This window comes from Stenella coeruleoalba (genome assembly GCF_951394435.1).
Source record: "Stenella coeruleoalba genome assembly, chromosome: 21".
Lineage (NCBI taxonomy): Eukaryota > Metazoa > Chordata > Mammalia > Artiodactyla > Delphinidae > Stenella > Stenella coeruleoalba.
The window spans coordinates 21,984,861-22,011,127 of NC_137167.1; the positions used below are offsets into that span (position 1 = coordinate 21,984,861).

The window sequence follows — 26,267 nt, forward strand, 5'->3', positions numbered from 1 at the left end:
CCTCTGTGCCAAACACTGGGTCAGATGCAATAAACAGTGGTGAACAAAGCAGGCTTCCTGCTCTCAAGAAGCTTACAGTCCAGCAGGGGAGAAGGACAAATAAACAATTATCTCCAGTGTGGTAAGAGAGACCCATCTGGGTCAGGGTAGTTCATCATAGCACCTCAGTGAGCTAGGTGGATATTAGGATAGGGTGAGGTCTGGGGGAAGAGTGAATCTGGAGGCAGTGATTCACGGAGAGGAAATACACGTAAAGCAAGTTGTAGAAACCCTTGGTGTTGTGACTTGATTTGTGGTTTGATGAATGGTGAGAAAAAAGACCTGAGCACACCATGTTATCTTTCGGAAAAGGGTTGGTTGGTTTATCATCAGTGTTTCTTTAATCCTTCTTTCATGTTTCTTATGGCTTGCCTTTTTTTCTTTGCGTAGGGAAAACAGAAAATCTATGACCTGGGCTCACCTTGGCTTATAAAGATAGAGAAGATAACTTTTATGGAGGTTAAGAAGAGAGGAAAGAAAGAAATGTTGAAGAGAAAGGTGGAAATAACGAAACTGTGTGTGATGAGTAAAGGGCAGGAAAAAATAAAATTGCCATGTTTGCGTTGTCTTTTCGAAGAGAAAGGTGGCGATGCTGCAAGTTTAGAGCCTCCGCCACTAGGTGGTGTCATGGGCTCAGGACAGCTTGGTGGTTTCAAGACTGTGGGAAGGACACCTTTTTGGTTTGAAACAAGTAGTATGGGAGATTAAATTGGGAAAGTAGGTAGAGGTCAGATTGTCAGAGATCTTTAATACAAGATTAAGAAGGATGTACTTAATCCGAAGGATAAGGGGAAACACTGAATATTTCAAACTATGGAGTGACATTACAAAGAAGTTTTAATGAGACTAATTTCATTGCAGTATGTGGGCTAAATAGTATGGGGGCAAGAAAGCAGGAATACCAAAAGGCGATTCACATGCTGTGCCTGAACAAATACAAATATGAACCAAGTGGCAGCAGCAGAAATGGAAGAAGCACAGTTTTGAGAAATTGAGAAATAAAAAAATGTCAAGTCTAGATGACTTAAGATATGGAGGTTTGACAGTTAAGATAAAAAGTCATAGAAATCCTGAATTTCTGGAGTGTGTGTGTGTGTGTGTACAAAGAGAGAAAAAGGAGGTGGGGAAAGAATGTGTACCTGTGGAGGGTAGAAAGCTGTAAAGATTTTAGTCCAGTCTCTAGTTTTTCAAATAAAGAAATGGAATCCAAGGATTAATTAACTCCCTTGAAGTCACACAGATGATTAGTGACAAAGCCTGGGCTAGATCACAGGTTTTACGACTTCCAGCTGCTTTTTTTAATTTGATTTCTTAGATTGCAAACTTGGTGATTTGGAAAGTGGTGAAACTCTTCAAGGACGTAGGAAATTACTCTATTTTCAGTGGAATAGCTATTATTTTGCAGTGGGAAGTGGCTGAAGACACTGTATAACTTAAGTCTGAAGGTATCCCCGGGGTGGGGGAAGTTGTTCCATGGCACTTGTTGGAGGTTAGGGTGGAATGCAGGCTTCTGCGGTGATCCTTTGTGATAAGGGCAGAGGGGATGATGTCTTTAAGGGTAACAATATGTGTGTGTGTGAAAAGAGTTGAAAGAAATTTGTAGTGACGAACTGAAAAGTGAAAGGGTTGGTGTAGCTTATAAAAGGGTATTGGAGAGAATCAGGAAAGTTTAGTGCTGTCCATCCTTTACGCGTTCTGTATGGATCACCTCTTTGTTTTAGGCAGTTTGTGACAGTATGAAGGACACATACGGGGGAGGAGGGTGAGTAGTGTCAAATCGGAGATTGTCAGGGAGGATGAGTACTGAGAAAAGGGCATTAATTTTGACGTTAGCCTTTGACACCAGAAGAAGCTGCTTCTGTTGCCTGGGTGGATCTGAGGTCACGTGGAACAGTTGAGGGTAGAAACAACAATGTCTTTAGTGGAGGGAGTTCTAAGGAAGTCAAGGTAGCACTGAGAAACTACTCTCTGCAAACATAAGAAGGTGAGAAATAGGCTCTTGGCTTGAAGGAAGTGCAGGTTTGAATGAAAGCTATTTTCAGGGGGAAAGAACCTGTGTGTATTTGTGGAGTGCTGAAGGCAGCTGCAGTGGCGGCAGCGGCGGGGCACTTGAGTGTGAGGGACAATTTAGGGAAGAGCTGCAGGAGAGGCACAGTTTTATGGCATCAAGGATGTCTTTATTTGTAGCTTGGGTGGTTCGCATCTCCTCGGAGATGTGGGAGGAAGAGAGAGGAGGGGAAGAGAACATTTTAAGGAGAGGAAGTGGGGGGAGTCTCTACCACGACTTCCACGTACTTACTATACATGGAACGTTCACTTGCCTGATCCCGTATTTAGTGAAAGGCCGAGGTTTGTACCTAAATACAAAAGGGAGCATCATAATTTGATCCGTAATGAAAACTGTACTACTTTGGGAGTGGAAGAGTGGCCAGTATTAATGACTGCCAAAACATCATTTAAATGATTTCTATTTGCAGAGAAAAATATATTAGGTGAAATGCTCTTATATCACAAGAGGGTAAACAGTCTGTTTATTGAGCTTCTCTGTGGGCAAAGTTTGCCCTGGAGTGTGGGTGAGGAGAAAGTGGTTGGCGGGATGGGTAATAACGGAGAGTGGTCATGTTTTGGAGCGCTGAAAGAGGAGAGACTAGCACAGGGATGCCTAGTCTAGCCAGAAATGTACACATAGCCCTTGTTTGTTGGTCTTGTCTTTTATGTCACAATAAAACAACAACTAGAAACAGTCCTCTTCAGACTACCCACTGAAGTAGGTAAATTATATAGGTTCATTGAGTAGGTAAATTACATACTAGAGTTTATACGGAGGCTATTTAAAAATTAGGAAGTCTGTTTAAGTTAAGGGCAAGAAAACTTCCAAAAAATTATTTCGAATTGATTAAATCATGTTAATGCTGAAGCTTTTAGGTTCTGGAAAAGAATTATGTGCCGAGGAGAGGGATTTGCAGTGTGTACTGTCAGTATGAATAGCTTGAAGACTGTTCTCAGTTAAATTGGAATCAGTTGTTGATCATTTGAAGGCAGTATTTAAATTAAGTCATTGCTGGAGTAATCAGACTTACTGCAGCTCCAATCAAAGCTAACAACATACAGAGTTAGCAGAAGCAGTTAAGTGATAGATACCAAGCCTGAGCCTGCTGTTCAATTCTGGGTTCATAGTGCCACCCACCCCCATTTTTACTGAAAAAATGTATTAAGATGGCTTAAAGAGATTTAGTATGTACCCAGAAATAAACAAGATCTACCCATTAATTTTTCAGTGTTAAGAATGAACGCTTTTAAAAGTACTGTCTATGGCTATTATAATTTATTAGAGAAATGCAGGGGTTTTTTCTGTTGTAAATGTCACCTGGAAGCTGTGAATTGGTTATAGCTGAGTAACAAGCAGGCTTTCTAAGACAGACACAGTACTCTTTTTTGACTCCTGTTAAGTGATTTTAGAGGTCATTAAACGTTTATTTAATATACAATATTTTTAAAAAGCAGGAGCCATTTACATTTCATATTGTCTTTTAACAACTTTGTGACAATTCTCTTTGGAAACATAGTCATCTCCCTCACGATTTAGACATCTCTAGAAAGTACTTTTAAAATGTGACGCTATTCAAACCGAACATTAAGCTCTAAATTTCAGTAATAAGTTCAATTCTAGTGACGCTCTCACTGATGTGGATACAAAATGGGAGTATGGTGAGGGAAAATACAAAATACTTGAATATTTTTGTGTATTTTTATTATCATATGTGGCATGGAGAGTCTGATACTGTTTCCCTCTTGGGTAGAGAGCTGGAATGACTAATGGCGTGTGTAAGAGTTGTGACTCTAAATAATAAACATACATTTAACAGAATGTATGCATTGTGTAACGCAGTGTCCCACCTAACGCCCTGTCTCAAGCATCTGAAACATCCGAACCTTCAGCTTTAGATCTAAATGTTTGAACTTATGCAGCTGTGTTCTCAGCACGGGGCTGTGTTCTGTTGTGTGAAGCCTGTGCGGTCACAGATTGGAACACTTTACATGAAAGTCTCGCAAATGAAGAAACATGAGCATATTAATATCTGACTTCTACCAGAAAAATGATCTTTCTCTCTTATTTATGGAGTTTCAGAAATCTGTACTAAAGATATTTAAGCTTTGGACCTGAAGCCCTTTTCCCTAAAGACTGAACTAAGTAAACATTCTTTGTTTTCACTTTGGAAAATGCACAGAAGAAATCCTGGATTACTGTAAGTTCAAGTAGTGTGATCACCCTCTAAATATCAAAGTGTAGCCTTTGGGTAAAATGTTTTTTAGAGTTTAGTTTTCATAAGCGTGAGCACTAGGTAATAATGTACTTTTTTAGATGAAATGGTATTAGTACCTTTTTAGGATTTGTGTGTGTGTGTGTGTGTGTGTGTGTGTGTGTGTGTGTGTGTGTGTGTGTTTCCCCCTGCTTTACTGTTTGTTTTGCATAGAGTAACAGCCATAATTTTTCTGGCATTCTAAGGTGAAACGTGAGTTCACAGTTCTCGGGTAAATTACTGTAAAGTTAACAGGATCTCCTAGAAAGTGGAATTTTTTTCTGATCAAAAGACTTGCATTTAATAATTTAATTACAACGGCATTCTGTTAGCCAAGTTTGCAGAGTAAATTCAGGGTTTTAAGAGGTCTCAGTTATGAACGTGGTCGAAAAAGTTTATTCCAGCTGTGATGTGTCCCGTGAGAAGAACCGTGCGTGGTGGGTGAGTTGTGAAGGGTGAGCCAGGTGTTTGGGAATCCAGCTGTGAGAGAGAAGTGGGTGGTGGCAAAGGCTGCAGGTGCTGCTGAGGGATCCTTGAGATGCCGTGGGGAGGGAACAGCTGCAGTGGTTTGGCATGTTGAGCCTTCTCCTTGTGCCCTGGGGGTGAAGGGCATGCCCAGGGCACCAGCGGTGGTGGGAGTAGCATGGCACCAGCCAGTATTAATGGGTCATTTTCAAGGTCTCATGTTAGGCTTCAAATGTTCAGAAAGATTGGTTTGCTTACCATTGTCATTGTCACACCACTGTTACTTGCTTCTGCTCCAGTGGCTGCTTTGTCTCCCTTGCTGGTTCCTCTCGTCTTCTGTCTTCTAGATCTTGGGGAGTAGCACGTCTCTGTCCTTGGTTTTTGTTTCTTGTCTCTGTGCTCTCTCTGTGGGTGATCATTTAGTTCTGTGGTTTTAAATGTAGCGTCTTCCATATTCTCACAACTCTCAAGTTTCTCACTCCACGGTGAACCTTTCCCACACATCTAACTGCTCGCTTGAAGTCATTACTTGGCATTTCTACCTTAACATGTCTAAAGCTGAACCCTCGATCATACTCCCTAAAATCCGTTCCTCCCTCAGTGCAGGCTTCCCTCTCTTGTACCTGACTGCTCAGTTCTTGCTCAGTACATGACCTCTGGAATCTTCTTTGATGCCTCTCTCTTTCTCTCCTTCCGCCTCTGCCCTCCAGTTCATCAGCTGGTCCTGGAGTAGATCCAAAATGTCACCCTTCTCCCTACCCCCACGAGGACCATTGAGGCTGAGCCACCACAGTCTCCCACCCGTGCTGTTGCAGTACCTTCTAACTGGTCTCCCTCCAGCTTTTGCCCTGGCTGCCCTCCCTTCTCTTGTCCACCCAGGTACCAGAGCAGCTCTTTCACTTTAGGTTCGAGCATGTCACTCCCCTGTTCTTGTTTTATTTGTAGGAACATCCGACGTCCTGCACCCTTCATCCATGAGGCCATACTGATGAAAACAAATGATAAAGACATTAGGAGAGAATAGACAAATCTCCCTTACAGAAGAACTCTAAACGATTTATGTAACATAACTCTCCACCCCTAAGTGTGGACTGCACGTAGCGACTTCCTTCCAAAGGGCACAGTAGGGGAAGGGGGCAGCAAGTACCCCGCTGCGGAGAAACCCGACAAGCGCTGCTTCAACCCAGTGAACAGGGTCAGCATCAGCATCGATGTGATGTGATGAAAATGGCACTTTACCCTGTTCTCTTCCTCCCCTCAACGCATAGCCCCAGTCTAATCATGCGGAAAAACATCAGACAAATTCCAGTGGAGGGACATTCTGCAAAATACCTGATCAGTACTTCTCAAAACTGTCAGGGTTATTGAAAACAAGACAAATCAGAGAAACTGTTACAGTCCAGAGGAGCCTAAGAGAATATGATGACTGAATGTAATGCGGTTGTCTTGGCTGGTATCCTGGGACGGGAAAAGGGCATTGGGACTTAGTGAATTACAGTGTATCTATATTATTTCATTAGTTGTGACACATGTACCATAGTAAGGTGAGATGTTAACAGTAGGGGAAACTGTCTTTGTAATTTTTCTGAAACTCTAGAATAATTTTAAAATGAAAAGCTTATCTAAAAAAGGATCTCCTTTATTGCTCTCCGCTCACCCACAGTGCCAGGCCACCACGGTCTTTCTCCTTGTGGCGCGTCTAACTAGTACTTCTCTACTGGAGATGACTGAGCTTCAGGGGCCATTTGTACTGTCTGGAGACATTTTTAGTTGGGGTTGGAGGGAAGAGAGGCTGCAGGCCTTTAGTTGGGTGGAGACCAGGAATAATTCTAAATGATGCCTAGGACAGCTCTCCAGCCTACACACCCCGTCCCCCGGCCAAGAATCATCTGCCCCAAATGTCAATAGTTTTGACGTTGAGAAACTCTTGTCCTTTTTCGGGGCCTCTCTTTCCCTCCATGTTTCTGGCTGCAGTCTTCATTTCTTTCTGCTTTATTTTTCTCCTTAGCACTAATCATCAGCATCTGATAGACTCTTTGTTTCCTTGTCTCTCACCAGGAAATGTATCTTCCGTGAGGATTTGTTAGTAGTTTGGTTCACTTTCGTATTCCCAGCATGTAGAACTGTTCCTGACCTGTGGTAAGCTCTCATTAAATGGGTGATGAATGAATCAAATGACCAAAGAAGTGAATTAATGATAAAGATAACATATATATATATATATATATATACTAAAAATTCAAATAGTAGAGAAAAGTGAAAATGTGAACATTCCCCCAGCTGCCTGTCCTTCAGAAGTTACCACCATTAACAGTTTACTTCTTATCTGTCCAGAATTTTTTGGTTCATTTTTAAGCACATCCATGAACTATGCATATAATTTATCTCCCCTCCCTTTTTGCAAACATAAATGGAATCAGTTTAGTTTTTCCACTTAATGTATCTGGACATCTTTACATGTCAGTGTATAGAGTGCTGTCTTATTTTTTTAATTACTGCGTAATATTTTATATGTAGAATTAAGCAAAAATATTTTAATTGCTTGCAATAGAATCCTGGTTTAATACTTTGTTATAAACTGGATACTAGTAACATTATGTTTCCTAAAACAGAAAGTGCTTGTGCAACATCATCTTTTCAATGCTTCTTTAAGACATTTTCTTTACGTTTTATCCCTGGTTTGTAAATGCTTCAGTACCAGGATCTTTGCCTTTTAAAATAGTCTTTAACTCCATGTACCTAGCACAGTCTGTCTGCTAGCAGGTTCTTAATACCTGTAGGTTGAATTCAGTCATGAATCAGAGTTTTCACTTGTTTTGATAAAATTATCGGTTTGTTACATAATCCTCAAATTTCCCTGAGTATTAAAACTGTTGACCAAATTAAGAGATAGTTTTGGGAGAAGATTGTCTTCTTATTCTGTTTAAATCTTAATTGTTGTTCTAGAGGCCAAAAATTCTGTCTCATTTTCTGACTTTATCTGCTGAGAAATCATGGTTGCTAAAGCACAAGTTAGGGTGCCCGACTTGGACAGGATTCAGTACCAATTAAGCTTCTCATTGCCTTCAGCATATCAGGTTTTTTCTTTTTTTCCTTAATGAAATGATTAATGGGGCAAAGTTGGCAGTTGGCTGAGTTAAGATACTGTAAATTAAAGTTGCCGTGCTAATTTCCCCTGGCTGTTTGGCCAGCCCTTCAGTCTGCTGTTTCTCTTACCTTGGGGAGCAGTCCCGTTTCCCGAATATTCATCTGAGGGGTCCTTTGCCAGGGCTGCAGCGCTGTCCTCTTCTGACCATTCTTGGACGTTTGTGAAGCTCCGTTCATTTACGAGGTGAATTACGTTGGCATTTAGGGGAACAGCTGCTCTGAAAGCGATTGTCCTCCCCCGCCAGGCCTCAGCCCAGTGAACTGCCTGCCTTCCCACTGGTTCAGGGTACCCCTTTCTCACATGTCCTCTTTCCGCCCACCTCACCCTTGGACCTCCCTGCAGTGCCTTCCACCTTGCTGCGTTGATTGGGCCCCTCTACGCATGTTTGCTTAGATGATTTAGCTTTGTGCCGACCCTCTGTGCACTGGCTGTTGGCAGCAGTGGTGATGCAGCAGTGATGTTGCCAAGATTTGTGTCCCTGGTTTAGGGAGGGCAAGTTCTGTTTGACATCAAGCTCTTGCCTTTTGTAAACTGACTGTTTGGGGCTCAGATTGTTGGTTCAGAAATGACTTCAGTATTAAACTTGGTGATACATTTATTTTAATACCTTTAAATAGTTAATACAGTGCTAAATGAGACAGTAAACCCTTATATTATGTAGGGAGTCAACTTAATCATTCTTATAAAGAAATAATATAATTTCAGGATAAATTTCTAGATGAGATTACAAGCTATCATTATGAGAGGTTATATAAAACCACTGTTGAGAGTTTTTTTGGTTGTTAGCTGTCCGAAGCGTCCCATGGTCAGGATACTGTAGTAGCATCAAGTCTGTGAGCTTTTGAGCACTTCATTTATTATATACAAGTAAATGGAAACAATGTTCACTCCCTTTTTTAGCAGTGGCTTATACTTGCCTTGAAGATTGAAGTGCAGGAATACAGTGTCGTTGTTGCAGCTGGAAGACCTTCATCTGATGCTCTTTAAGATTCTTTGAGTCATTAAAATAAAAAAAATTGTTCTTAAACTTAGTAATTCTAGAAATATTAGCAGTATTGATACTTATATTGGAAAACTATTGCATTTATTCATATTCTGTATAGATGGAAAATACTTTATTAAAATGTGAGGTCTGGGCTTCCCTGGTGGCACAGTGGTTGAGAGTCCGCGTGCCGATGCAGGGGACACAGGTTCGTGCCCCGGTCCGGGAAGATCCCACATGCCGTGGATTGGCTGGGCCCATGAGCCATGGCCGCTGAGCCTGCGCGTCCGGAGCCTGTGCTCCGCAATGGGAGAGGCCACAGCAGTGAGAGGCCCGCGTACCGCAAAAAAAAAAAAAAAGGTCTAAAACCTTAAGAAAAGTACACTTTTTGTTTATTTCCCTGAAGCAATGATTCTTATTTTCTTCCGTTGCAGGTTCCTGGGAGTTAAGCGATGGGGAGGCATTTGGCCTCGCTTCTGCTTTTGCTCCTCCTCCAGCATTTTGGAGACAGTGATGGAAGCCAAGCACTTGAACAAACTCCTGTACAGTTCACACATTTCCAGTACAATGTCACAGTGCATGAAAATTCTGCAGCGAAGACCTATGTTGGGCATCCCGTAAAGATGGGTATTTACATTACAAATCCATTGTGGGAGTTAAGGTACAAAATTGTCTCAGGAGACAATGAAAACCTATTCAAAGCTGAAGAGTACATTCTTGGAGACTTTTGCTTTCTGAGAATAAGGACCAAAGGAGGAAATACAGCTATTCTTAATAGAGAAGTGAAAGACCATTACACATTGATAGTCAAAGCAGTTGAAAAAAATACTAATGTGGAAGCACGAACAAAGGTCAGGGTACAAGTGCTGGATACAAATGACTTGAGGCCATTATTCTCACCCACCTCGTACAGTGTTTCTTTACCTGAAAACACAGCCCTGAGGACCAGTATTGCAAGAGTCAGTGCCACGGATGCAGACATAGGCACCAATGGAGAATTTTACTACAGTTTTAAAGATCGAACAGACATGTTTGCTATCCACCCCACCAGTGGCACCATAGTTTTAACTGGTAGACTTGACTACACAGAGACCAAGTTCTATGAGATGGAAATTCTTGCTGTGGACCGTGGCATGAAATTGTACGGGAGCAGTGGTATCAGCAGCATGGCTAAGCTGACAGTTCACGTAGAGCAGGCCAACGAGTGTGCTCCTGTGATAACAGCAGTGACGTTATCACCATCGGAATTGGAGAAGGACCCAACGTATGCCATCATAACCGTGGATGACTGCGATCAGGGTGCCAATGGGGAAGTCGCTTCTTTAAGCATTGTGGCAGGAGACCTCCTTCAGCAGTTTAGAACAGTGAGGACCTCTCCAGGGAGCAAAGAGTATAAACTCAAAGCAGTCGGTGACATTGATTGGGACAGTCATCCTTTCGGCTACAACCTGACACTACAGGCGAAAGATAAAGGAAGTCCTCCCCAGTTCTCTTCTGTAAAAGTAATTCAGGTGACTTCACCACGGTTCAAAGCTGGGCCAGTCAAGTTTGAAAAGGAGGTTTACAGAGCAGAAATAAGTGAATTTGCTCCTCCCAGCACACCCGTGGTCATGGTGAAAGCCACACCTAGCTATTCTCATTTGAAGTATGTTTTTAAAAGTACACCTGGAAAAGCTAAATTCAGTTTAAATCACAACACTGGTCTCATTTCCATTTTAGAACCAATTAAAAGACAGCAAGCCTCCCATTTTGAACTTGAAGTAACAACAAGTGACAGAAAAGCCTCGACCAAAGTCTTGGTTAAAGTCTTGAGTGCAAATAGCCATCCCCCTGAATTTACCCAGACAGCCTACAAAGCATCTTTTGACGAGAACGTGCCCATTGGTACTACGGTGATGAGTGTGAGTGCTGTGGACCCTGATGAGGGTGAGAACGGGTATGTGACTTACAGCATTGCAAATTTGAATCACGTGCCGTTTGTGATTAACCATTTCACCGGTGCTGTGAGTACTTCAGAGAACTTGGACTACGAGCTGATGCCACGGGTTTATACTCTAAGGATTCGGGCATCAGACTGGGGCTTGCCGTACCGCCGGGAGGTTGAAATCCTTGCTACCCTCACTCTCAATAACTTGAATGACAACACACCCCTGTTTGAGAAGATAAACTGTGAAGGAACAATTCCCAGGGACCTAGGTGTAGGGGAGCAGATAACCACTGTTTCTGCCATTGACGCAGATGAACTGCAGTTGGTGCGGTATCAGACTGAAGCTGGGAATGAACTGGATTTGTTCAGCTTAAACCCCAGCTCCGGGGTATTGTCATTAAAGCAGTCGCTCATGAATGGTTTAGGGGCAAAGGTGTCATTTCACAGTCTGAGAATTACAGCTACAGATGGAGAGAATTTTGCCACACCATTATATATCAACATAACTGTGGCTGCCCTTCGCAAGCCAGTAAACTTGCACTGCGAGGAGACTGGTGTGGCCAGGATGCTGGCGGAGAAACTCCTGCAGGCCAATAAGTTACACAGTCAGGGAGAGGTTGAGGATGTCTTCTTTGATTCTCACTCTGTCAATGCTCACACACCACAGTTTAGAAGTACTCTTCCAGCTGGTATTGAGGTGAAGGAAAATCATCCTGTGGGTTCCAGCATAATTTTCATGAATGCTACTGACCTGGACACTGGCTTCAACGGAAAACTGGTCTATGCTATTTCTGGAGGAAATGAGGATAGTTGCTTCATTATTGACATGGAAACAGGAATGCTCAAAATTTTATCTCCGCTTGACCGTGAAACAACAGACAGATATACCCTGAATGTTACGGTGTCTGACCTCGGTCTGCCACAGAAGGCTGCTTGGCGTCTTCTGGAGATCAGAGTTCTGGATGCCAATGATAACCCACCTGAGTTTTTACAGGAGAACTATTTCGTTGAAGTGAGTGAAGACAAAGAGATAAATAGTGAAATCATCCAGGTTGAAGCCACAGATAAAGATCTGGGGCCCAATGGACATGTGACGTACTCTATTCTTACAGACACAGATAAATTTTCAATTGACAGCATGACTGGAGTGGTTAAAATCGTGAACCCCTTGGATCGTGAAGAACAGCATGTGCATTACGTAAAGATTGAAGCCAGGGATCAAGCCAGAGAAGAACCGCAGCTGCTTTCCACGGTGCTTCTGAAGGTGTCATTAGAGGATGTTAATGACAACCCACCCAAGTTTATTCCCCCTAATTACCGTGTGAAAGTTCGAGAGGACCTTCCAGAAGGAACCATAATCATGTGGTTAGAGACCTATGATCCTGATTTAAGTCAGTCTAGTCAGGTGAGATACAGTCTTATGGACCACGGAGAAGGAAACTTTGATGTGGATAAGCTCAGTGGAGCAGTTAGAATCGTACAGCAGTTGGACTTTGAGAAGAAGCAAGTGTATAATCTCACTGTGAGGGCCAAAGACAAAGGGAAGCCCATTTCTCTGTCTTCCACTTGCTACATTGAAGTTGAAGTCATCGATGTGAATGAGAACTTACACCCACCAGTGTTTCCTAGCTTTGTGGAAAAGGGTGTAGTGAAAGAAAATGTCCCTGTTGGTTCATCAGTGATGAAGGTATCAGCTCATGATGAGGACACAGGAAGAGATGGGGAGATCCACTATTCCATTCGAGATGGTTCTGGTGTTGGTGTTTTCAAAATAGATGAAGAAACAGGTAGGTGTGTTTTTATTACTGTGGTTTGCTCTTCCCTTTCATTTTTTTCTAAAGTAAATATGCCCTGTGCTGGCTCCTTCACAATTCCCCGTTGGCTTCTGGTAGGGCGCAGTGCATGTCCATACTTTTTGTCCTGTTGCACATGTCTTTGTATAGTAAGCCATGAGGATGGAACTAGAGGAACCTGAATGAGTTGGCATAAAATGAGTAGGAAAAAAATCAGAAAAATTGAAATCATTACCACTGATAATATACAGGTTTGTTCTGTATATTATCAGAAGCATGCTTATGGTTTTGCTGTAACTTTGAGAGGCCCTTCCAGAGTTTTTCCAGCTAGTAAGGTTGAAGACTTAAAAGACTACTCCACTACCTAGCATGCTATTCAGACATTCGTGCACACCTGCAAATTAGGCAGTGCACAGAGAGAAGACTCTGTTCTAAAACTTCATGCTGTGATCTGCTTGACTTAGTACCTTCTTGGGGTTTTGTTTGAAAGGCAGATGTAGGCTGTAGAATGTCAAACTGAGGGGACCTGGCTTTGAATTGTGGCTTTTTCAGTTGTTAATTTGGTGGTCTGGACAAGTTGATTACCTTTTTAAAACTGACTTTCTCCATCTTTAAGATGGGGACACTCAAAATTACTGTAAGATTTATGTGGGCATAAAGTGAAATAACATGTGTTAGAGTCTATTTAATGTCTCTTGGAAATGGTAACAATGCTCTGTTACGATATTCTTTCCCCTAGAATAAGGTCCTAAAAACCAGAACATCCAGGATAGCCAATTTATGCTAGAGTGTGTATTTTTTTTTTTACATTTTGTACATATCTCAAAGTTAGCTGCCTTTCACAGAGTTTATAGTTATATATCAGTCTCCTTTGATGGGGCGTGAGCTGTGGTATTAGTTTGCTGGGGCAGCTGTAACAAAGGTCTGCCACAGACTGGGTGGCTTAAACAAGAGAAATTTATTTTCTCCCATTTCTGGAGGTTAGAAGTCAAAGATCAAGGCAGAGCAGGTTTCTTCTGAGTCCTCTCTCCTTGGCTTGTAGTTGGCCATCTTCCCCCTGTGACATCACATGATCTTCCCTCTGTATGTTTGTGTCCTCATCTCTTCTTGTAAGGATACCAGTCATAGGGGACCATTCCCTAATGACCTCATTTTAACTGCTTTATCTCTTTTAAGGCCCTGTCTCCAAGTACGGTCATGTTTTGAGGTACTGGGAATTTAGAACTTCAGCACATGAATCTTGGGGTACACAGTTCAGCCCAGAACCACCTTTAAGGATGGGCTTTTAGCTCATGTATTTTCTGTCCTCAGCACCTAGCAAAAAGTGCCTGGCGTGTAGAAGCTGCTCATTAAATGGTTAAAGGCTGAATGAGTAAATTAATGATTATTTTCGCTTTGAATGTTCTGCTTTCTGAGAATGCTAGTGGAAATAGAAGGAAACTGGGTAATCGCAGCAGTAATCAGCCATAGGTGGGGTTCAGTTTGTTTATTAATCTCATTGATGTTTCCTTTATGAATATGTGCATTCTAAAAGGGGTATTTTTCTAATTACATTAAACCTTTAAGTTTTTATTCAGTAATAACCACAAATAAGTTCTTCAGTCAATACTCCCGTATCTAATAGGTGTATAGCACATGAAAAATAATTATTGTCCTAGAAATAAGTGATTTTAGAGACTATACAATTTTTAATGTGTTTTTGTTTATTCAGGGGGTTCTTTTTCTAGTGAATTTTATACCACTAGCATGTGGTACAGATCTGCAGATTACATGCTACTAATCTGAAATACCTGTAATGGTTCAATTCAAGAGAAAATAGCATCACCAGCAGCAGTTAGTAATCACCCATCTGAAGAGTAGAATGGATCTTTTTTCTTTTCATACTCTCTGATATGAATTAGTTTTCAGGTACAATGGCAACATAGAAAAATACCCAGGATTTAGTAACTGAAGCTGAAACTATGAAGTGTTTTTGTGAATTTCATAAGGACAATTTTTCCTGTTTTTTTCTTTTCCAAGGTGGGCTTTGAAAGCCTGTGAAGAGAACTGTTGGAAGTTAAAGTTCAGACAGAAAATAGAAACAAAATCTTAATTTACATTTCCTTGATGTCTTAAATTATATGAGCACAGCCTTTTGGGTTTTTTTCTTTCAAGTGAGAAGAGTATTTTTATTGTTGCTTTTTAAAGACCTATTTAGAAACTAATACTTTTCGTCTATAAATTTAAGAGACTGGGATATTCTTACTATCAAGGGAGGTGGGGTAACCAACCAACTGAACAAGGCAGTATTTATTCTGAAATATATAATTTATAGTAGTTTTCAAGCTGAACGGCAGTGCCAGACTTTTCCAGTGGTAACTTAGTGAGAGGCCAGGGGATGAGTTGGGATTATGGGCAGTGGGGTAGGAACTGTTACGCATTGGTATAAAGATTGAGATTTAAAGGTGAGAGAAAAATTGGCAATTTCTAGGTGTCATCTATTGCGCAGTCCTTGCTTTACAGAGGAAAATACATAGCACGCAGCAGATTTATGTTTGTGTGCTTTTTGAAATTGAATGAAGGTGATGTAATAATATTTATACATTGCAAGATATTTTCTTTTTGGCAGTAGAATTATCAGCCCAAGTTATTTTCCAGAGACCCCTGGCAAGGCACTTGGTATCATAGTATAGAATTCTTTCATGAAAAGTCGGTATGTTTGTGCAGCAGAAATACTAAAATTAGATGTGCTAATTTTTCACGTGGGGTTTGTCTCACTGATTTTGAAGGCAGGTGGGAAGTGTGGAGAGGTTCCTGTCAGATGAAGAAACGTAGGGGCAGTTCAGGGACACCATTGGGCACGCCGTAGGACACAGCAGTAAAACTCCGGGGTGAATTGGAGTTGGCCTGGCCCAGTTTGGGTTCACTAGCACCTTTCAAGAACTTCAGTCTCTGCTCCTTGCCCGTTTCTGCTGAGCCTCCTTTCTCTAGGGATACGTTTCGTATGGGGTTGATGTCTGTGGGCCTGTACAGCGCTGCTGTGGGTGTGGAGCCCACGAACCTGCCCATCTCATGGTCTGTTTGCTTCCTGCCTTTGACTTAACTTTAAACTCTGTAGTGTTGGTTGAATAATATAACCGAGTTTTTGTGGTGTTTTACCTATTTCAACATTGTCACATACGCATATCATTTGTATGCTTCTCATAGAACAGAGGATATATTCAGCTATCTGAATTTAGTTCTTATTATTTTTAAGATCCTCCTTTTTCTTTAAAAAAAAAAAAAGCCTACTTAAATTTGAAACACCCCCTGACAAGTTGTTTTCTTTGGAAATGGAAATTCTATGGACTACCTAAAATATGTAGTTGGATGAACAGCCCTGTCAACTGAATTCTGTGCATCTTTTGCTAATTGGCTTTGCAGGGAGGCCACACGTACTTGCAGTATGGGGGTGACAGTCATTTGACTCATCAGATAATCTCTCACTGTGTCATATGCTTTTCCTGGAGAGGCTGCTGGCTGTTAGTTAACTGTTCTGATAAATCCAAGCCCACACGATTGCTTGTCCATTTGAGGTTTGGAAAGGTTGAGTGTTAGGTGAAACACTATTTGGAAAGTCAGTCTTGTTAGAGAGCCAATGTCCAGTGCTCTAATTAAATCTTCTTCCCTTTTTGTCTCCTTAAAATCTACAGTGAGGGTTGTAAAGCAGGTTTAACAGAAATGTTAGTGGAGTACGTATCTTGGAAGCATGTGTAATTTCACATTTAGGTTTTTATTTTCCTGACTTTATACTTCTCAGCGTTCACCCCATTCTCACTTCCAATACATTCCTGGTTGCCTTGTTGTAAGCTTCAGAGTTGAGCAGAGTGGAATCTTGGGGCTTCCTCCTGGAGAACTGTGGAATAATGATGAGGACCCATCCAAGTTAATTATTACTTGAGCACCAAGTAAAATGTTGCGGGTTTTTGCTAATTTTTAAAACTAAATAATCTTTAAAACTAGCAAAATGCTGGGCTTCCCTGGTGGCTCAGTGGTTGAGAGTCCGCCTGCCGATGCAGGGGACATGGGTTCGTGCCCCGGTCCGGGAAGATCCCACATGCCGCGGAGCGGCTGTGCACGTGAACCATGGCCACTGAGCCTGCGCTCCACAATGGGAGAGGCCCGTGTACCGCAAAAAAAAAAAAAAAACAACCCAGCAAAATGCTTGGCCAAAAGTTTCTTTTCATTTGTTAATAGGACCTTGTATTGAAGCAGTGTTTATTAGTTGAGCTCTGTTGCACCCATGTCTGTATTGTAACGGGATGTCTTTTAGGTATGTTTTCCCTTCTGCGTGGAGTACTTTGGTTCAGTTTGGCTGTTGTAGTGTAGTGCAGCCAAGCTGGAGTGTTCCCCCGTTGTGACTCTACATATTCGGGGAGACCAAGTATTTCACTAAGATAAAAGCAAATTTCTGAACTTATTAGTGCTGTGTTACTCTTAGACTCCCAATCCTGCTTTCAGGATTGAAATTTACATTTTGATGAAAAGACTTGGAATGAATTAATATGGAAGTACAGCTGTTGCAACAAGATAAGTCACTGTTCATGAAATATGGGAGGGAGAATAAGGACTACATTTTTCTTGAGAGAACCTGGCTACATTCTCATAACAGGGGAGCATTATTGCACCATTCCTGGATCACCCGTTTGGAGACTGGCTCCTGGCCTGCCTTATGGGATGCAGGAGGAATGAGTCTGTTTAATGGGAACAGAAGGGAATTCCAGTCCAGACTAACCTTATTGTTGACTTCAGTGAGAGGGAAAATGTTTCTGGGGATTCTGTCTGGTTTGGCCAAACTCTGAGTATTTAATTATTATTTTGGTTATTCACTCAAGTTTAAAAAACCTTTTCCCAACTTAAAGTAGGATATTCTGCATACAGCCAGGGACCTATGTTTTTTCCTAGGGCCACTTCTCTCATGACAGAAAGTAGAATGTAGAGAAAGGCTCTTAATGGGCTCAAGCATCATGACCCAAAAGTCTGTAAGAGTGGCTGAGAGCTGGGTGGCCGCTAGAAGTGTGGTCTAGTGTGGTGGGACCAGGAGCTGGGTCTAGAATTCCGGGCAGCAGGAACTTAAATAGATACTGGTGGGAGGCCCGTTAGGGAGTGAAGAAATTTGCTGATGAAAGAGCTTTTGTGTTGCCATCTCCTCCCTTAAGTGGCCACAGCTGCTGTCCTGTTCTTTTCTTTTTGTTCTCCTCCTCAGAAAGTTGAAGAGAAAAGAAACTGATTTCCTAGCCAACAGTGAGATTGAAAAATCTGGCTTTGGCAGAAATTATGTGATGATAGTGTGCTGTTGCTGTGTCTGGAAGTAAAGAATCTGTGAATCTGAGTCAGGGCAGGGAGGGCGTGGTAATAATCCCACTGGGGAAGGGACCCTCCTTTGAAGCAGGAGGATTTTAAGGTGAAAATAGGATCTTATTAGAAATCCTAAGGAAATTCCATTTTGTTTTAAGAGGAAACAGAGGATCAGCTTCTCTTTAGTTATTTGTATGATATTTAATGAGTTGATGCTTAAAGTACCGAGTGAGTGTGGCTGGAAGAGGGGTGGGGATATAAAGCCCTGTGATTCCAGGTGGTGTTACGTTGTTTAGCAGCATGTGGTGAAGGCGTGCAGTGCCCCGATACAATCCTAAATGATGTGTGAGGGCCAGAACCTGGGGGGGGATGCGGTGGAAACAACTTGAAGTATGCTCTCTGGCTGCATGCTTTCGGCGATAATGACAGTAACGATGAGGGGCGTCACTGTAATAACAAACCACAGAGACTTATTGAGTGTCACAACCAGTGCTGGTCTAAGCACTCTATATGTATTAGTTTACTTAATCCTCACAAGTACCAGATAGTTACTGTTGTCCCTATGTTACCGATGAGGAAACGTTCACAGGTTAAATAAGTTGCCTAAAACCACTTGAGTACTAAGTGGCAGAACTAGGGAGCGTGTGCATGCAGACACTGCATGGGACTGCCTCTTACTCAAGAGTGAGTGGTCTTGAGATGCCCCAAGGGAGCCCATTTAAAGTTGAGTGGGATTCTGGGCTGAATGGGGGTGGGCTGGGCTGGGCTGGGCTGGACCCTTCAATCCTAAATTCGAGGCTTGGTCTTGAAGGAGTATTGACTCTGAGAATCTTCCTCCTTCATTTTTTCCTCAGAACGATGGATTGCTCTTTGGCACATTTAGTAGAACAGGATGTTAGCGTTACAGAGTGGTAGCACTTAAACAATTTAAGATTATTGCACTGAACTGATTAGTAGCGGGTGAATCGTGTTGAGTAATATGGTGAGCTTCCATGTCTAGTGGAGATGGACAGGTGTCTCACCTGTGTTTTCAGTTGTGAAAGTATGACCCTCTCATGAATAAAAATGCTGCCTGTGTGAACTGTACTGGATGTTAGTTGAAGCCTCTTGTCCTGGAAACCTTGTTTTAGGTGGTTGTTAGGGTCCTGGCTAACCTTTGAAACCAATTTAATGCACACAGTAGCTGAAGCTGGCTTAACCCGCACTTCTTCTTTGCATGGAGTTCCTCGTAGCTGTTGTCTTGCATTGTCGTCCTCGATGCCTTGGCCTCAGCCATTGTCCTCGCCACCATGTGGTGTGTGGCATGAAAGCCTTAGTGAACCTGTTCTCCTTCTCAACCCTCTTGGCAGGGAACCATCTTTATGTTCTAAGAGTGTTGAAGAGTTGAGTGTTCATACCTTGATGAGAGGCATATGTGTATAGAGATTTAATACCCCATTAACCTCTAGTCTGTTCTTTCTGTATTGCCTGCCTTGCCCAATTATGAAAATTGAGTAGATCTTAAACTTTAGTTGTTTGTCCATGTTGGATTTTTTTCTTAACCATTTAGTTCCTGTTGTTTTGACTCTGGATTGTTTTAGTTCATAAGTCTGGGTTTGTCAAGTATTTATTATCTGTTAGTTTGTATTTTGTGTACTCCTTTATTTGCAGCTACCTTCATGGTACGTAGTTTTTAAAAAACCAAACCATGTTGCTGTAAATAGTGCATTCTCACCGTACAGGACACAGTGCCACAAAGCACGGTCTTTCATGTCTTCGTTCGTTACTGGGAATAAATGGACTTGGGAAGATTGCTGTTCAAGGGCACATGGCTGAACGTGTTGAATTGGCAGTCATCCAGTTTAACGGCAGTGATAAAAGTCAAAACTATTCACATATATACTTCAAGGGCCAGTCTTATCAACTAACTTGCCTTGGCAATTGAAGTACTCTTTCTCCCCTCAGAATATCTGCTATCATATTGAACCTGTTTCATTGCTAGTCCTCCAAGTAGCTGAGTAAACTGACCTGTTGAAAGAGAACCTTTAGACGTGTCTATTTATTTTATGCTGGAGAAAGTCTACCAAATATGGTCTTTTTAATTTAGTCCAGTTGATTTTTCCTTTTTTTTTGTTAAAAGTTACCCAGCTATTTCTGTAGTTTCTTAAGACTTCTTTCTAATTTGCGCTGGTTTAGCCATATTGTGCGCTTATCTTACTTTCTTCATATTTATCACCATCAGTATATAATTATAGTTAACATTTATTGAATGCTTACTGTGTACTAACCCTATTTTAAGCTCTTTGATTGTCTCATTAGATCATCACAGTAATTCTTGAGTAGAATTAGATGGTAATATACTCTGTTCATTGAATTTTGAAATATTTGTATGCGTATATATTTTAATATTTATTTACTTGGCTGCATGGGCTCTTCATTGCAGCGTGCGGGCTTAGTTGCCCCGCAGCATGTGGGATCTTAGTTCCCCTGGTCGGGGAACCTGCGTCCCCTGGAGCTAAGGCGGAGTCTTAACCAGTGCACCACCAGGGAAGTCCCCATACATACATATTTTTAAATTAAGTAGTGTCATAGGAATTGATGTGGTTTAAGGTGTGACACACTGAGGGTGTTCTGGTAATACAGAGATGGTTCTTAAGCAGGGGCGTTCCATCTCCACGGACTCCTCCTTAAAGCTTTTTAGTGTCCCTATTACATGAAGTCCCAGCTCTTCAGCATAGCCTGTGATGCCCTAGTAAACTTGCCTCCCTTTTCCAATGTCCTTTGCCTGTGCTGCCCTCATCAGCTCCTGTTCATCCAGGTGCTTTAGCCAGTTGGGGCCAGTCCCTTCCCTGTCACCCTCTCACGCCTCTGGGCCCCATTGTTTCCTATCTCCCTGCCTTTGGGTAACACACTGACCACTTGATCGGCTCTTATTTTCTCTAACTCTGCTTTAATAAATCTTTCTTGACAAGCTTTCTCCTTCATATGGAGCTAATTCTTTTCTTGTATTTTTTTTTTTCACTTCAAGTATCACTCTAGTGTAATTGTTTATTTACAGTCCTTTTCTCAACTGTCAGCTCCTTGTGTGGGTAGATTCTAAATCTTTTACTACTGGGTTCATGTAATAGGCACTCTGTAAATATTTGTTAGGTTGGCCTAAAGAGCCAGTGTTGCCTCTTCTGAGAAGCCTTTCCTGAGACCAGGTCGTTAGCCTGCTTCTCTTTGTTCCCCTTTTGGTATATGTCTGACTCAGAGTCTTTTGGTTTATTGGTCTTTTTCATGTGTGTCACCCAGAACTCAAAGACAGAGCACAGTCTTGCTTATTTTTCTGCCCGCTCCTAAGCACGGTGGCTGACATAGCGCTGCATAGCCTTTGTTCCACAAACAGATTGCAACGTATAATAATGGTAGTCATGAAAGGGGTGTCAGGCCTTTCTTCTACTGCCCTCCCAGATACCTGCATCCAGATCTTCAAAACAGTGGTTCTTCATGTTTTCAGAACCACAGAAACTTTTGAGAATCTGTTGAAAGCTGTATATTCTCTCTTCAGAGATTCAGCAGTTTGGTTATAATACCAGGGGCTCATGAAATGCTAACTCTGTTCATGGACCCTCAGTGTCCTTGGACCTCTGGTTTTAAGTCCCTCTGTTCTAGAGGTTTCAGGGTGGCCAATCCTCACAAGCTCTCATAAGGGAGGACCAGAGGGCAAGGAGAACAGTGATAACGATGGTGACAGTGGTTGATGACAGGCATTTTTATAATGCTCCACAGCCTGCAAGTATTTCTACGTACATTACACGGCACTTAGTTTAATATGTGCTTATACAGTGGGTTTTATTTCTACTTTATAAATGAAGAAGGTAAACCTTTACAATGGACAAATAGAAGTCACTTTTCTATATATTTGTACATGTGGGTAAAATGTACAGATTCAAGAGAATCTGTCATCCAAGGCTATTTCCAAGTGAAGTAATAACCTATAGTTCTTTGCAAACCTGTATCTTCAGATAAACCTGTCTCCCCATTAAGGTGTAAAAGACAAACAATTATAATAAAATAATAAAAAATATATCCGTTTTTAAGGTAGGCAGCTGTCTGGGCCAGGATTTGATCTTTAGTATTGCCAGCTTACCGTGGAAATCCTCCATAGCTCAAACTACTAGTATGCCTTTATTAAGGTAAAATAATGTGAGATAATGCAGACTTCTAATACTGAACTTAACTTTCTTGACAGACTGGATTTTTATTTAAATGGTCTTAAAAATCAGAGCATTTGGGATTTAATATACTGTTTTAGTTCTGTAAATAGTCCCTTATTCAGTACAAAAGAAAAAATTTGATGAGTAATGCTTATTTTTAAGGCTACTGTTTATTATAAAAGGAGCATTAAATAATTTTACAGTGAAAGATGAAATTAATCTGTGTGTGGCAACATTTTCTGATTTGTGATTTACAGGTATTGATATTCATATCAGTTGCAGTCAGTGTGTTATGTCAGTTTTTGTAAACAGTGATTTTGGACTCTTTCGTGAAGTAATATGTTTTCTTTATCACAAGTTGAAGACATTTTGTTAGTTTAAAACAGCTTTTTGGAAAAGGACTTTACATTTGAATTAACTTTTAAAGTGTTTTAAAACAGTTCAACCATAAATTCTTAGTTAAAAGATTCTCTAAGATCCATTTATTTTTAGTTTTTGTTTGTTTGTTTGTTTGTTTTTTAAATCTTGGCCACACCTCTCATGGCTAGTTTCCCTGAGCAGCGATTGAACCTGGCACTGAGCCTGGCACTGGCAGCGCAGTGAAAGCACCGAATCCTAATCACTAGGCCACCAGGGAGCTCCCTGCTTTTAGCTTGTCATCGTTAACTGTTTTACTTGCCTGTTTAGTCTTAAAACTGGTTGACATCAAGCTGTCTCAAATATCTTTATCTTGTTGCAGTTCTTGGCACACAGCTGGTAGTCAGTAAATACTTGTTCAGTGATGGTCATCTTTTGATAAAGCCAATAAATGTTTGTCACATGACGCTATTCTTCTTTTGATTTTTTCCTCAGCTGAAGGTGTGTACATTTTTAAATGAAAAAAGACGAGTTTGCCATGTAAAAACCAAGTTAGTTCGCTGGTTGAGGCATCAGAATGGAAACCCGTTACTTTTAAAGGATAGATCTAAAACAATTTTTTAAAGTATTTTTTTCTTAACAGCGTGATGACTTCATGTAGAAGATGAAAGCTGATTAGGAAAGCATGAACATGAATAATATCCATGTTTGTTTTTAATTAGCTCAGTGTTGTTGGTTTTAGAAAGAAGTCAAACTAAGTATCACATCTACAGAATATAAAGCTTTATAATTTAAGGCCCATGATTTTTCAAATACTGTGTTTTGCATAGTGTATATTAAGAACTATTCTAACATTTAAAAAAATCTGCTTTTGTCATTTTATGTCTCACAATAGGAGCTGTATGAGGGCAGGGACCTTTGTGTTGTTCCTGCCTGTATTGCTGGTGCCTAGAACTATGCCTGGAACGTCGTAGGCACACAGCAAACACTTGGTGGATCGGTACAGTTTGAACTTGAAATAGATTGTTACCAAATAATAAAAGGAAACACATATCTAAGTAACCATCATTGGGAAAGACCTTTTAAATTTATTCTACTGGGAATATATAGAGAAAATGATAAAGGGGTAGAAAGGTGTCATATGTGCTATAGGTCCACCTATTCTTTTAATGCAGTTAAAACTGATCTTCCATTTAAAATGCCCTTTTTCCCATACTTCTGAAATAGCTCAAAACAAAAGAATTAGAGTAATAGCCACAACAAAACTTCAGTGGCACTGCCGATTCCTTTTGTTTATACTTTGCCGGCTCGAGAAGCAACTTCAGTTGTCAGATTGGGTTTACCAACACCTAGAATGAGAAATCCTAAATTCTGTGGCTTTCTAGGTGAGTATACCTGCCTTAGGGATTGTTGTTTTCTTGGGCTGTAGAATAGCCTGTGTCATTCTCTGGGAAACATATTTCTTCTGTTTTAAGTACTAGAAGATGAACATCCATTTATATTGTATGTTATTTTGCAAACATTTAACTCTTGAAAGACTTCCAGATTAGTAGAGCCTGTTTTTACTTGCTAGTATCATTATTGATGAATTTCCTAAAGCTTAAAAGAAGTAATTATTTCTAGAGTCCTAGAGTATTTTTGAAACTGTCAGTTTTCTGCGATAAATTGAGCACATATAGATGTACTCTTCTAAAAAGCCATTTGTTGTTTATTGTAAATCTCTTGGTTATTTCTGTTAATGGGGTGCTATTTACTTATAGCAAACCCTTCTTTTAAAGCCTAGTAGAATTAAGGAGAAATTCAATGAGCAGACTGACTATGTTAAGGAGAGTAATATATGTAAAAACTAAAAATATTTTCCTCATCCAAGTTACTGCATCTAAATTTTAAAAACAATTCTTATTTGCTCTTTGTCTACTTTTCTTGCTTAGGGCATCTAATTCTAAACCTTTCATACATATGAATAGACGGTTAGCAGTAGCTAATTCAGTTCACTTCGTTTTTCTAATTTATACCTAACGCTTTAGGATGATTAAAGGAAGGGCAGGAAACCTTTGTGGAAGTTATTCTCTGTGTATTTGGGTAGAGATCTGTTCGGAGAGGCACATTTTGGTGCCTGAGAACCAGTTGAGAGTTACGAGAAATGGAGAGATGATGTCTAGCTTAAGTTAGGTTTAATGAGAACGATTAGAAGATTTAGTGGAGTAAATGCAGAGAAATCCAAAGCCAAATTGAAACTTTCATTATCTTTGGCCGACGTGAAATACCGTGAAGCAAGTCACAGAGAACCATGTTATTTAGCCTTTTGTTGGGAAATAAACCACCTTAAACTTAGTGGCTTCAAACAACCACCTAAGTTTATTTAGGTTACAATCCTGTGGGTTGGTAGTTGTGGCTGGATTCAGCTGGGTTTTTCCTTTGCTAGTTTCAGCTGGGCTCGCTCATGTGTTGGGTCATTTGCTGTCAGCATGATGGCTCAGCCTCTGGGAGTTGGCTAGATTTTGGTTGCGGGCCGGGAGTACAGCCCTACATGTGTCATCATCCAGCAGACCAGCTTGAATTTGTTCATAATAGTCTCAGGGTTCTAAGAGCTAGAGAACAGAAGCAGCAAGACTTCTTGAGGCCTGTACTCAGAACTCTTATGTTGTCACTTCTCCCACATTCCTGGCTGAGCAGGGTGACTCAGTGGGTAGAAAAATAGACTCCACCTCTCGGGAGGCGTTGCAAAGTATTGTGTTCATTTTTCAGTCTACCACAGCCACTTTAGCTGGTTTTTTCCCTTCGAGGAAATTCCATTTGAATAGTAAATGTACATAAGAATTTAAAGGCATTTGAAAATTGTCTGTAAAAAATATCTATAGTTTCTTGAAAAATTTCTACCTTACATATTCAGCTATACATAAGGTTTTTAATGCTGTTAAAACATTTCATGGTTTTAAAATACTTCTTCAAGTTATTTAAAATATATTTCCGTGTAAGCTAGAACTTGATCAAAGATACCAGGAGTATGCATGAAGAGTAAAGACACCAAAATCATAGTCTTTACTCCTTCTCAGTTTTTATCACAAAGATTTCTGAAATGGCTTGTCCCCAGGGAACTTGAGGATCCCAATTTTTGAACAGCATTTTAATGCCAAAGGCAGAGATACTGAGTGTCTGGTAAAGGTAGCCAGGAGGTCTTCACAACAGCCTTTGGTTTCTGGATGGTGTTTTTTACACCACTTTTCTTGCTAATTAATTTGTCACAAATTATTTCATTTATTGCTTTTTCTTAGAGGAAGACTTGGGGGAAATGGAATGGGAAGTACAGGGACAATTTAGGGGACATCGAAAGAGGGAGGGAACATAGGAGGGTGCTTTGCTATCTCTTGGCTTCGTACACGTTCCTTATACCTCTGCTCACGTTTCAGCTTAAATGGAAACATATTAAAAATAGTTTAAAGATGTATTTTAATGCCACTTAGTATTGTATTAAAGTTAGCTTGTATTAGAGTTACGTGACAAATATGCAACAGAATAAATAGGAAAATGCCCTATGACATTTCAAATCTCAGAATTTGAAACAAACTCATAAATGTACTGACTGACTAAGCCTTGTGATGTTTCTGTAATTTGGGGGAGTTAATGGAAATTTGGGGAGTTAATGTCTTTGAACACATTGACTTATCTGTGGAAAAGGAAACTTGTGGCTATCTTTTTTTTTTTTTTAAAGAAAATATAATTAAACCCTGGTTAGTATTATTTTCCTCAAAGAGATTAGA

At 40.8% G+C, this 26,267-nt stretch overlaps 1 protein-coding gene across 2 annotated transcripts in view; it reads left to right on the forward strand.

The window, feature by feature from the left end:
- FAT1 (FAT atypical cadherin 1) overlaps window positions 1-26,267 on the forward strand; it is a 117,394-nt gene that overhangs the window by 3,403 nt on the left and 87,724 nt on the right. For both annotated transcript variants that reach the window (XM_079909288.1, XM_079909289.1), the window contains exon 2: window positions 9,370-12,649. In XM_079909288.1, coding sequence (XP_079765414.1) covers window positions 9,388-12,649 — 3,262 coding nt within the window. In that variant the 5' untranslated portion in view covers window positions 9,370-9,387. The remainder of the gene's footprint in view (window positions 1-9,369; window positions 12,650-26,267) is intronic.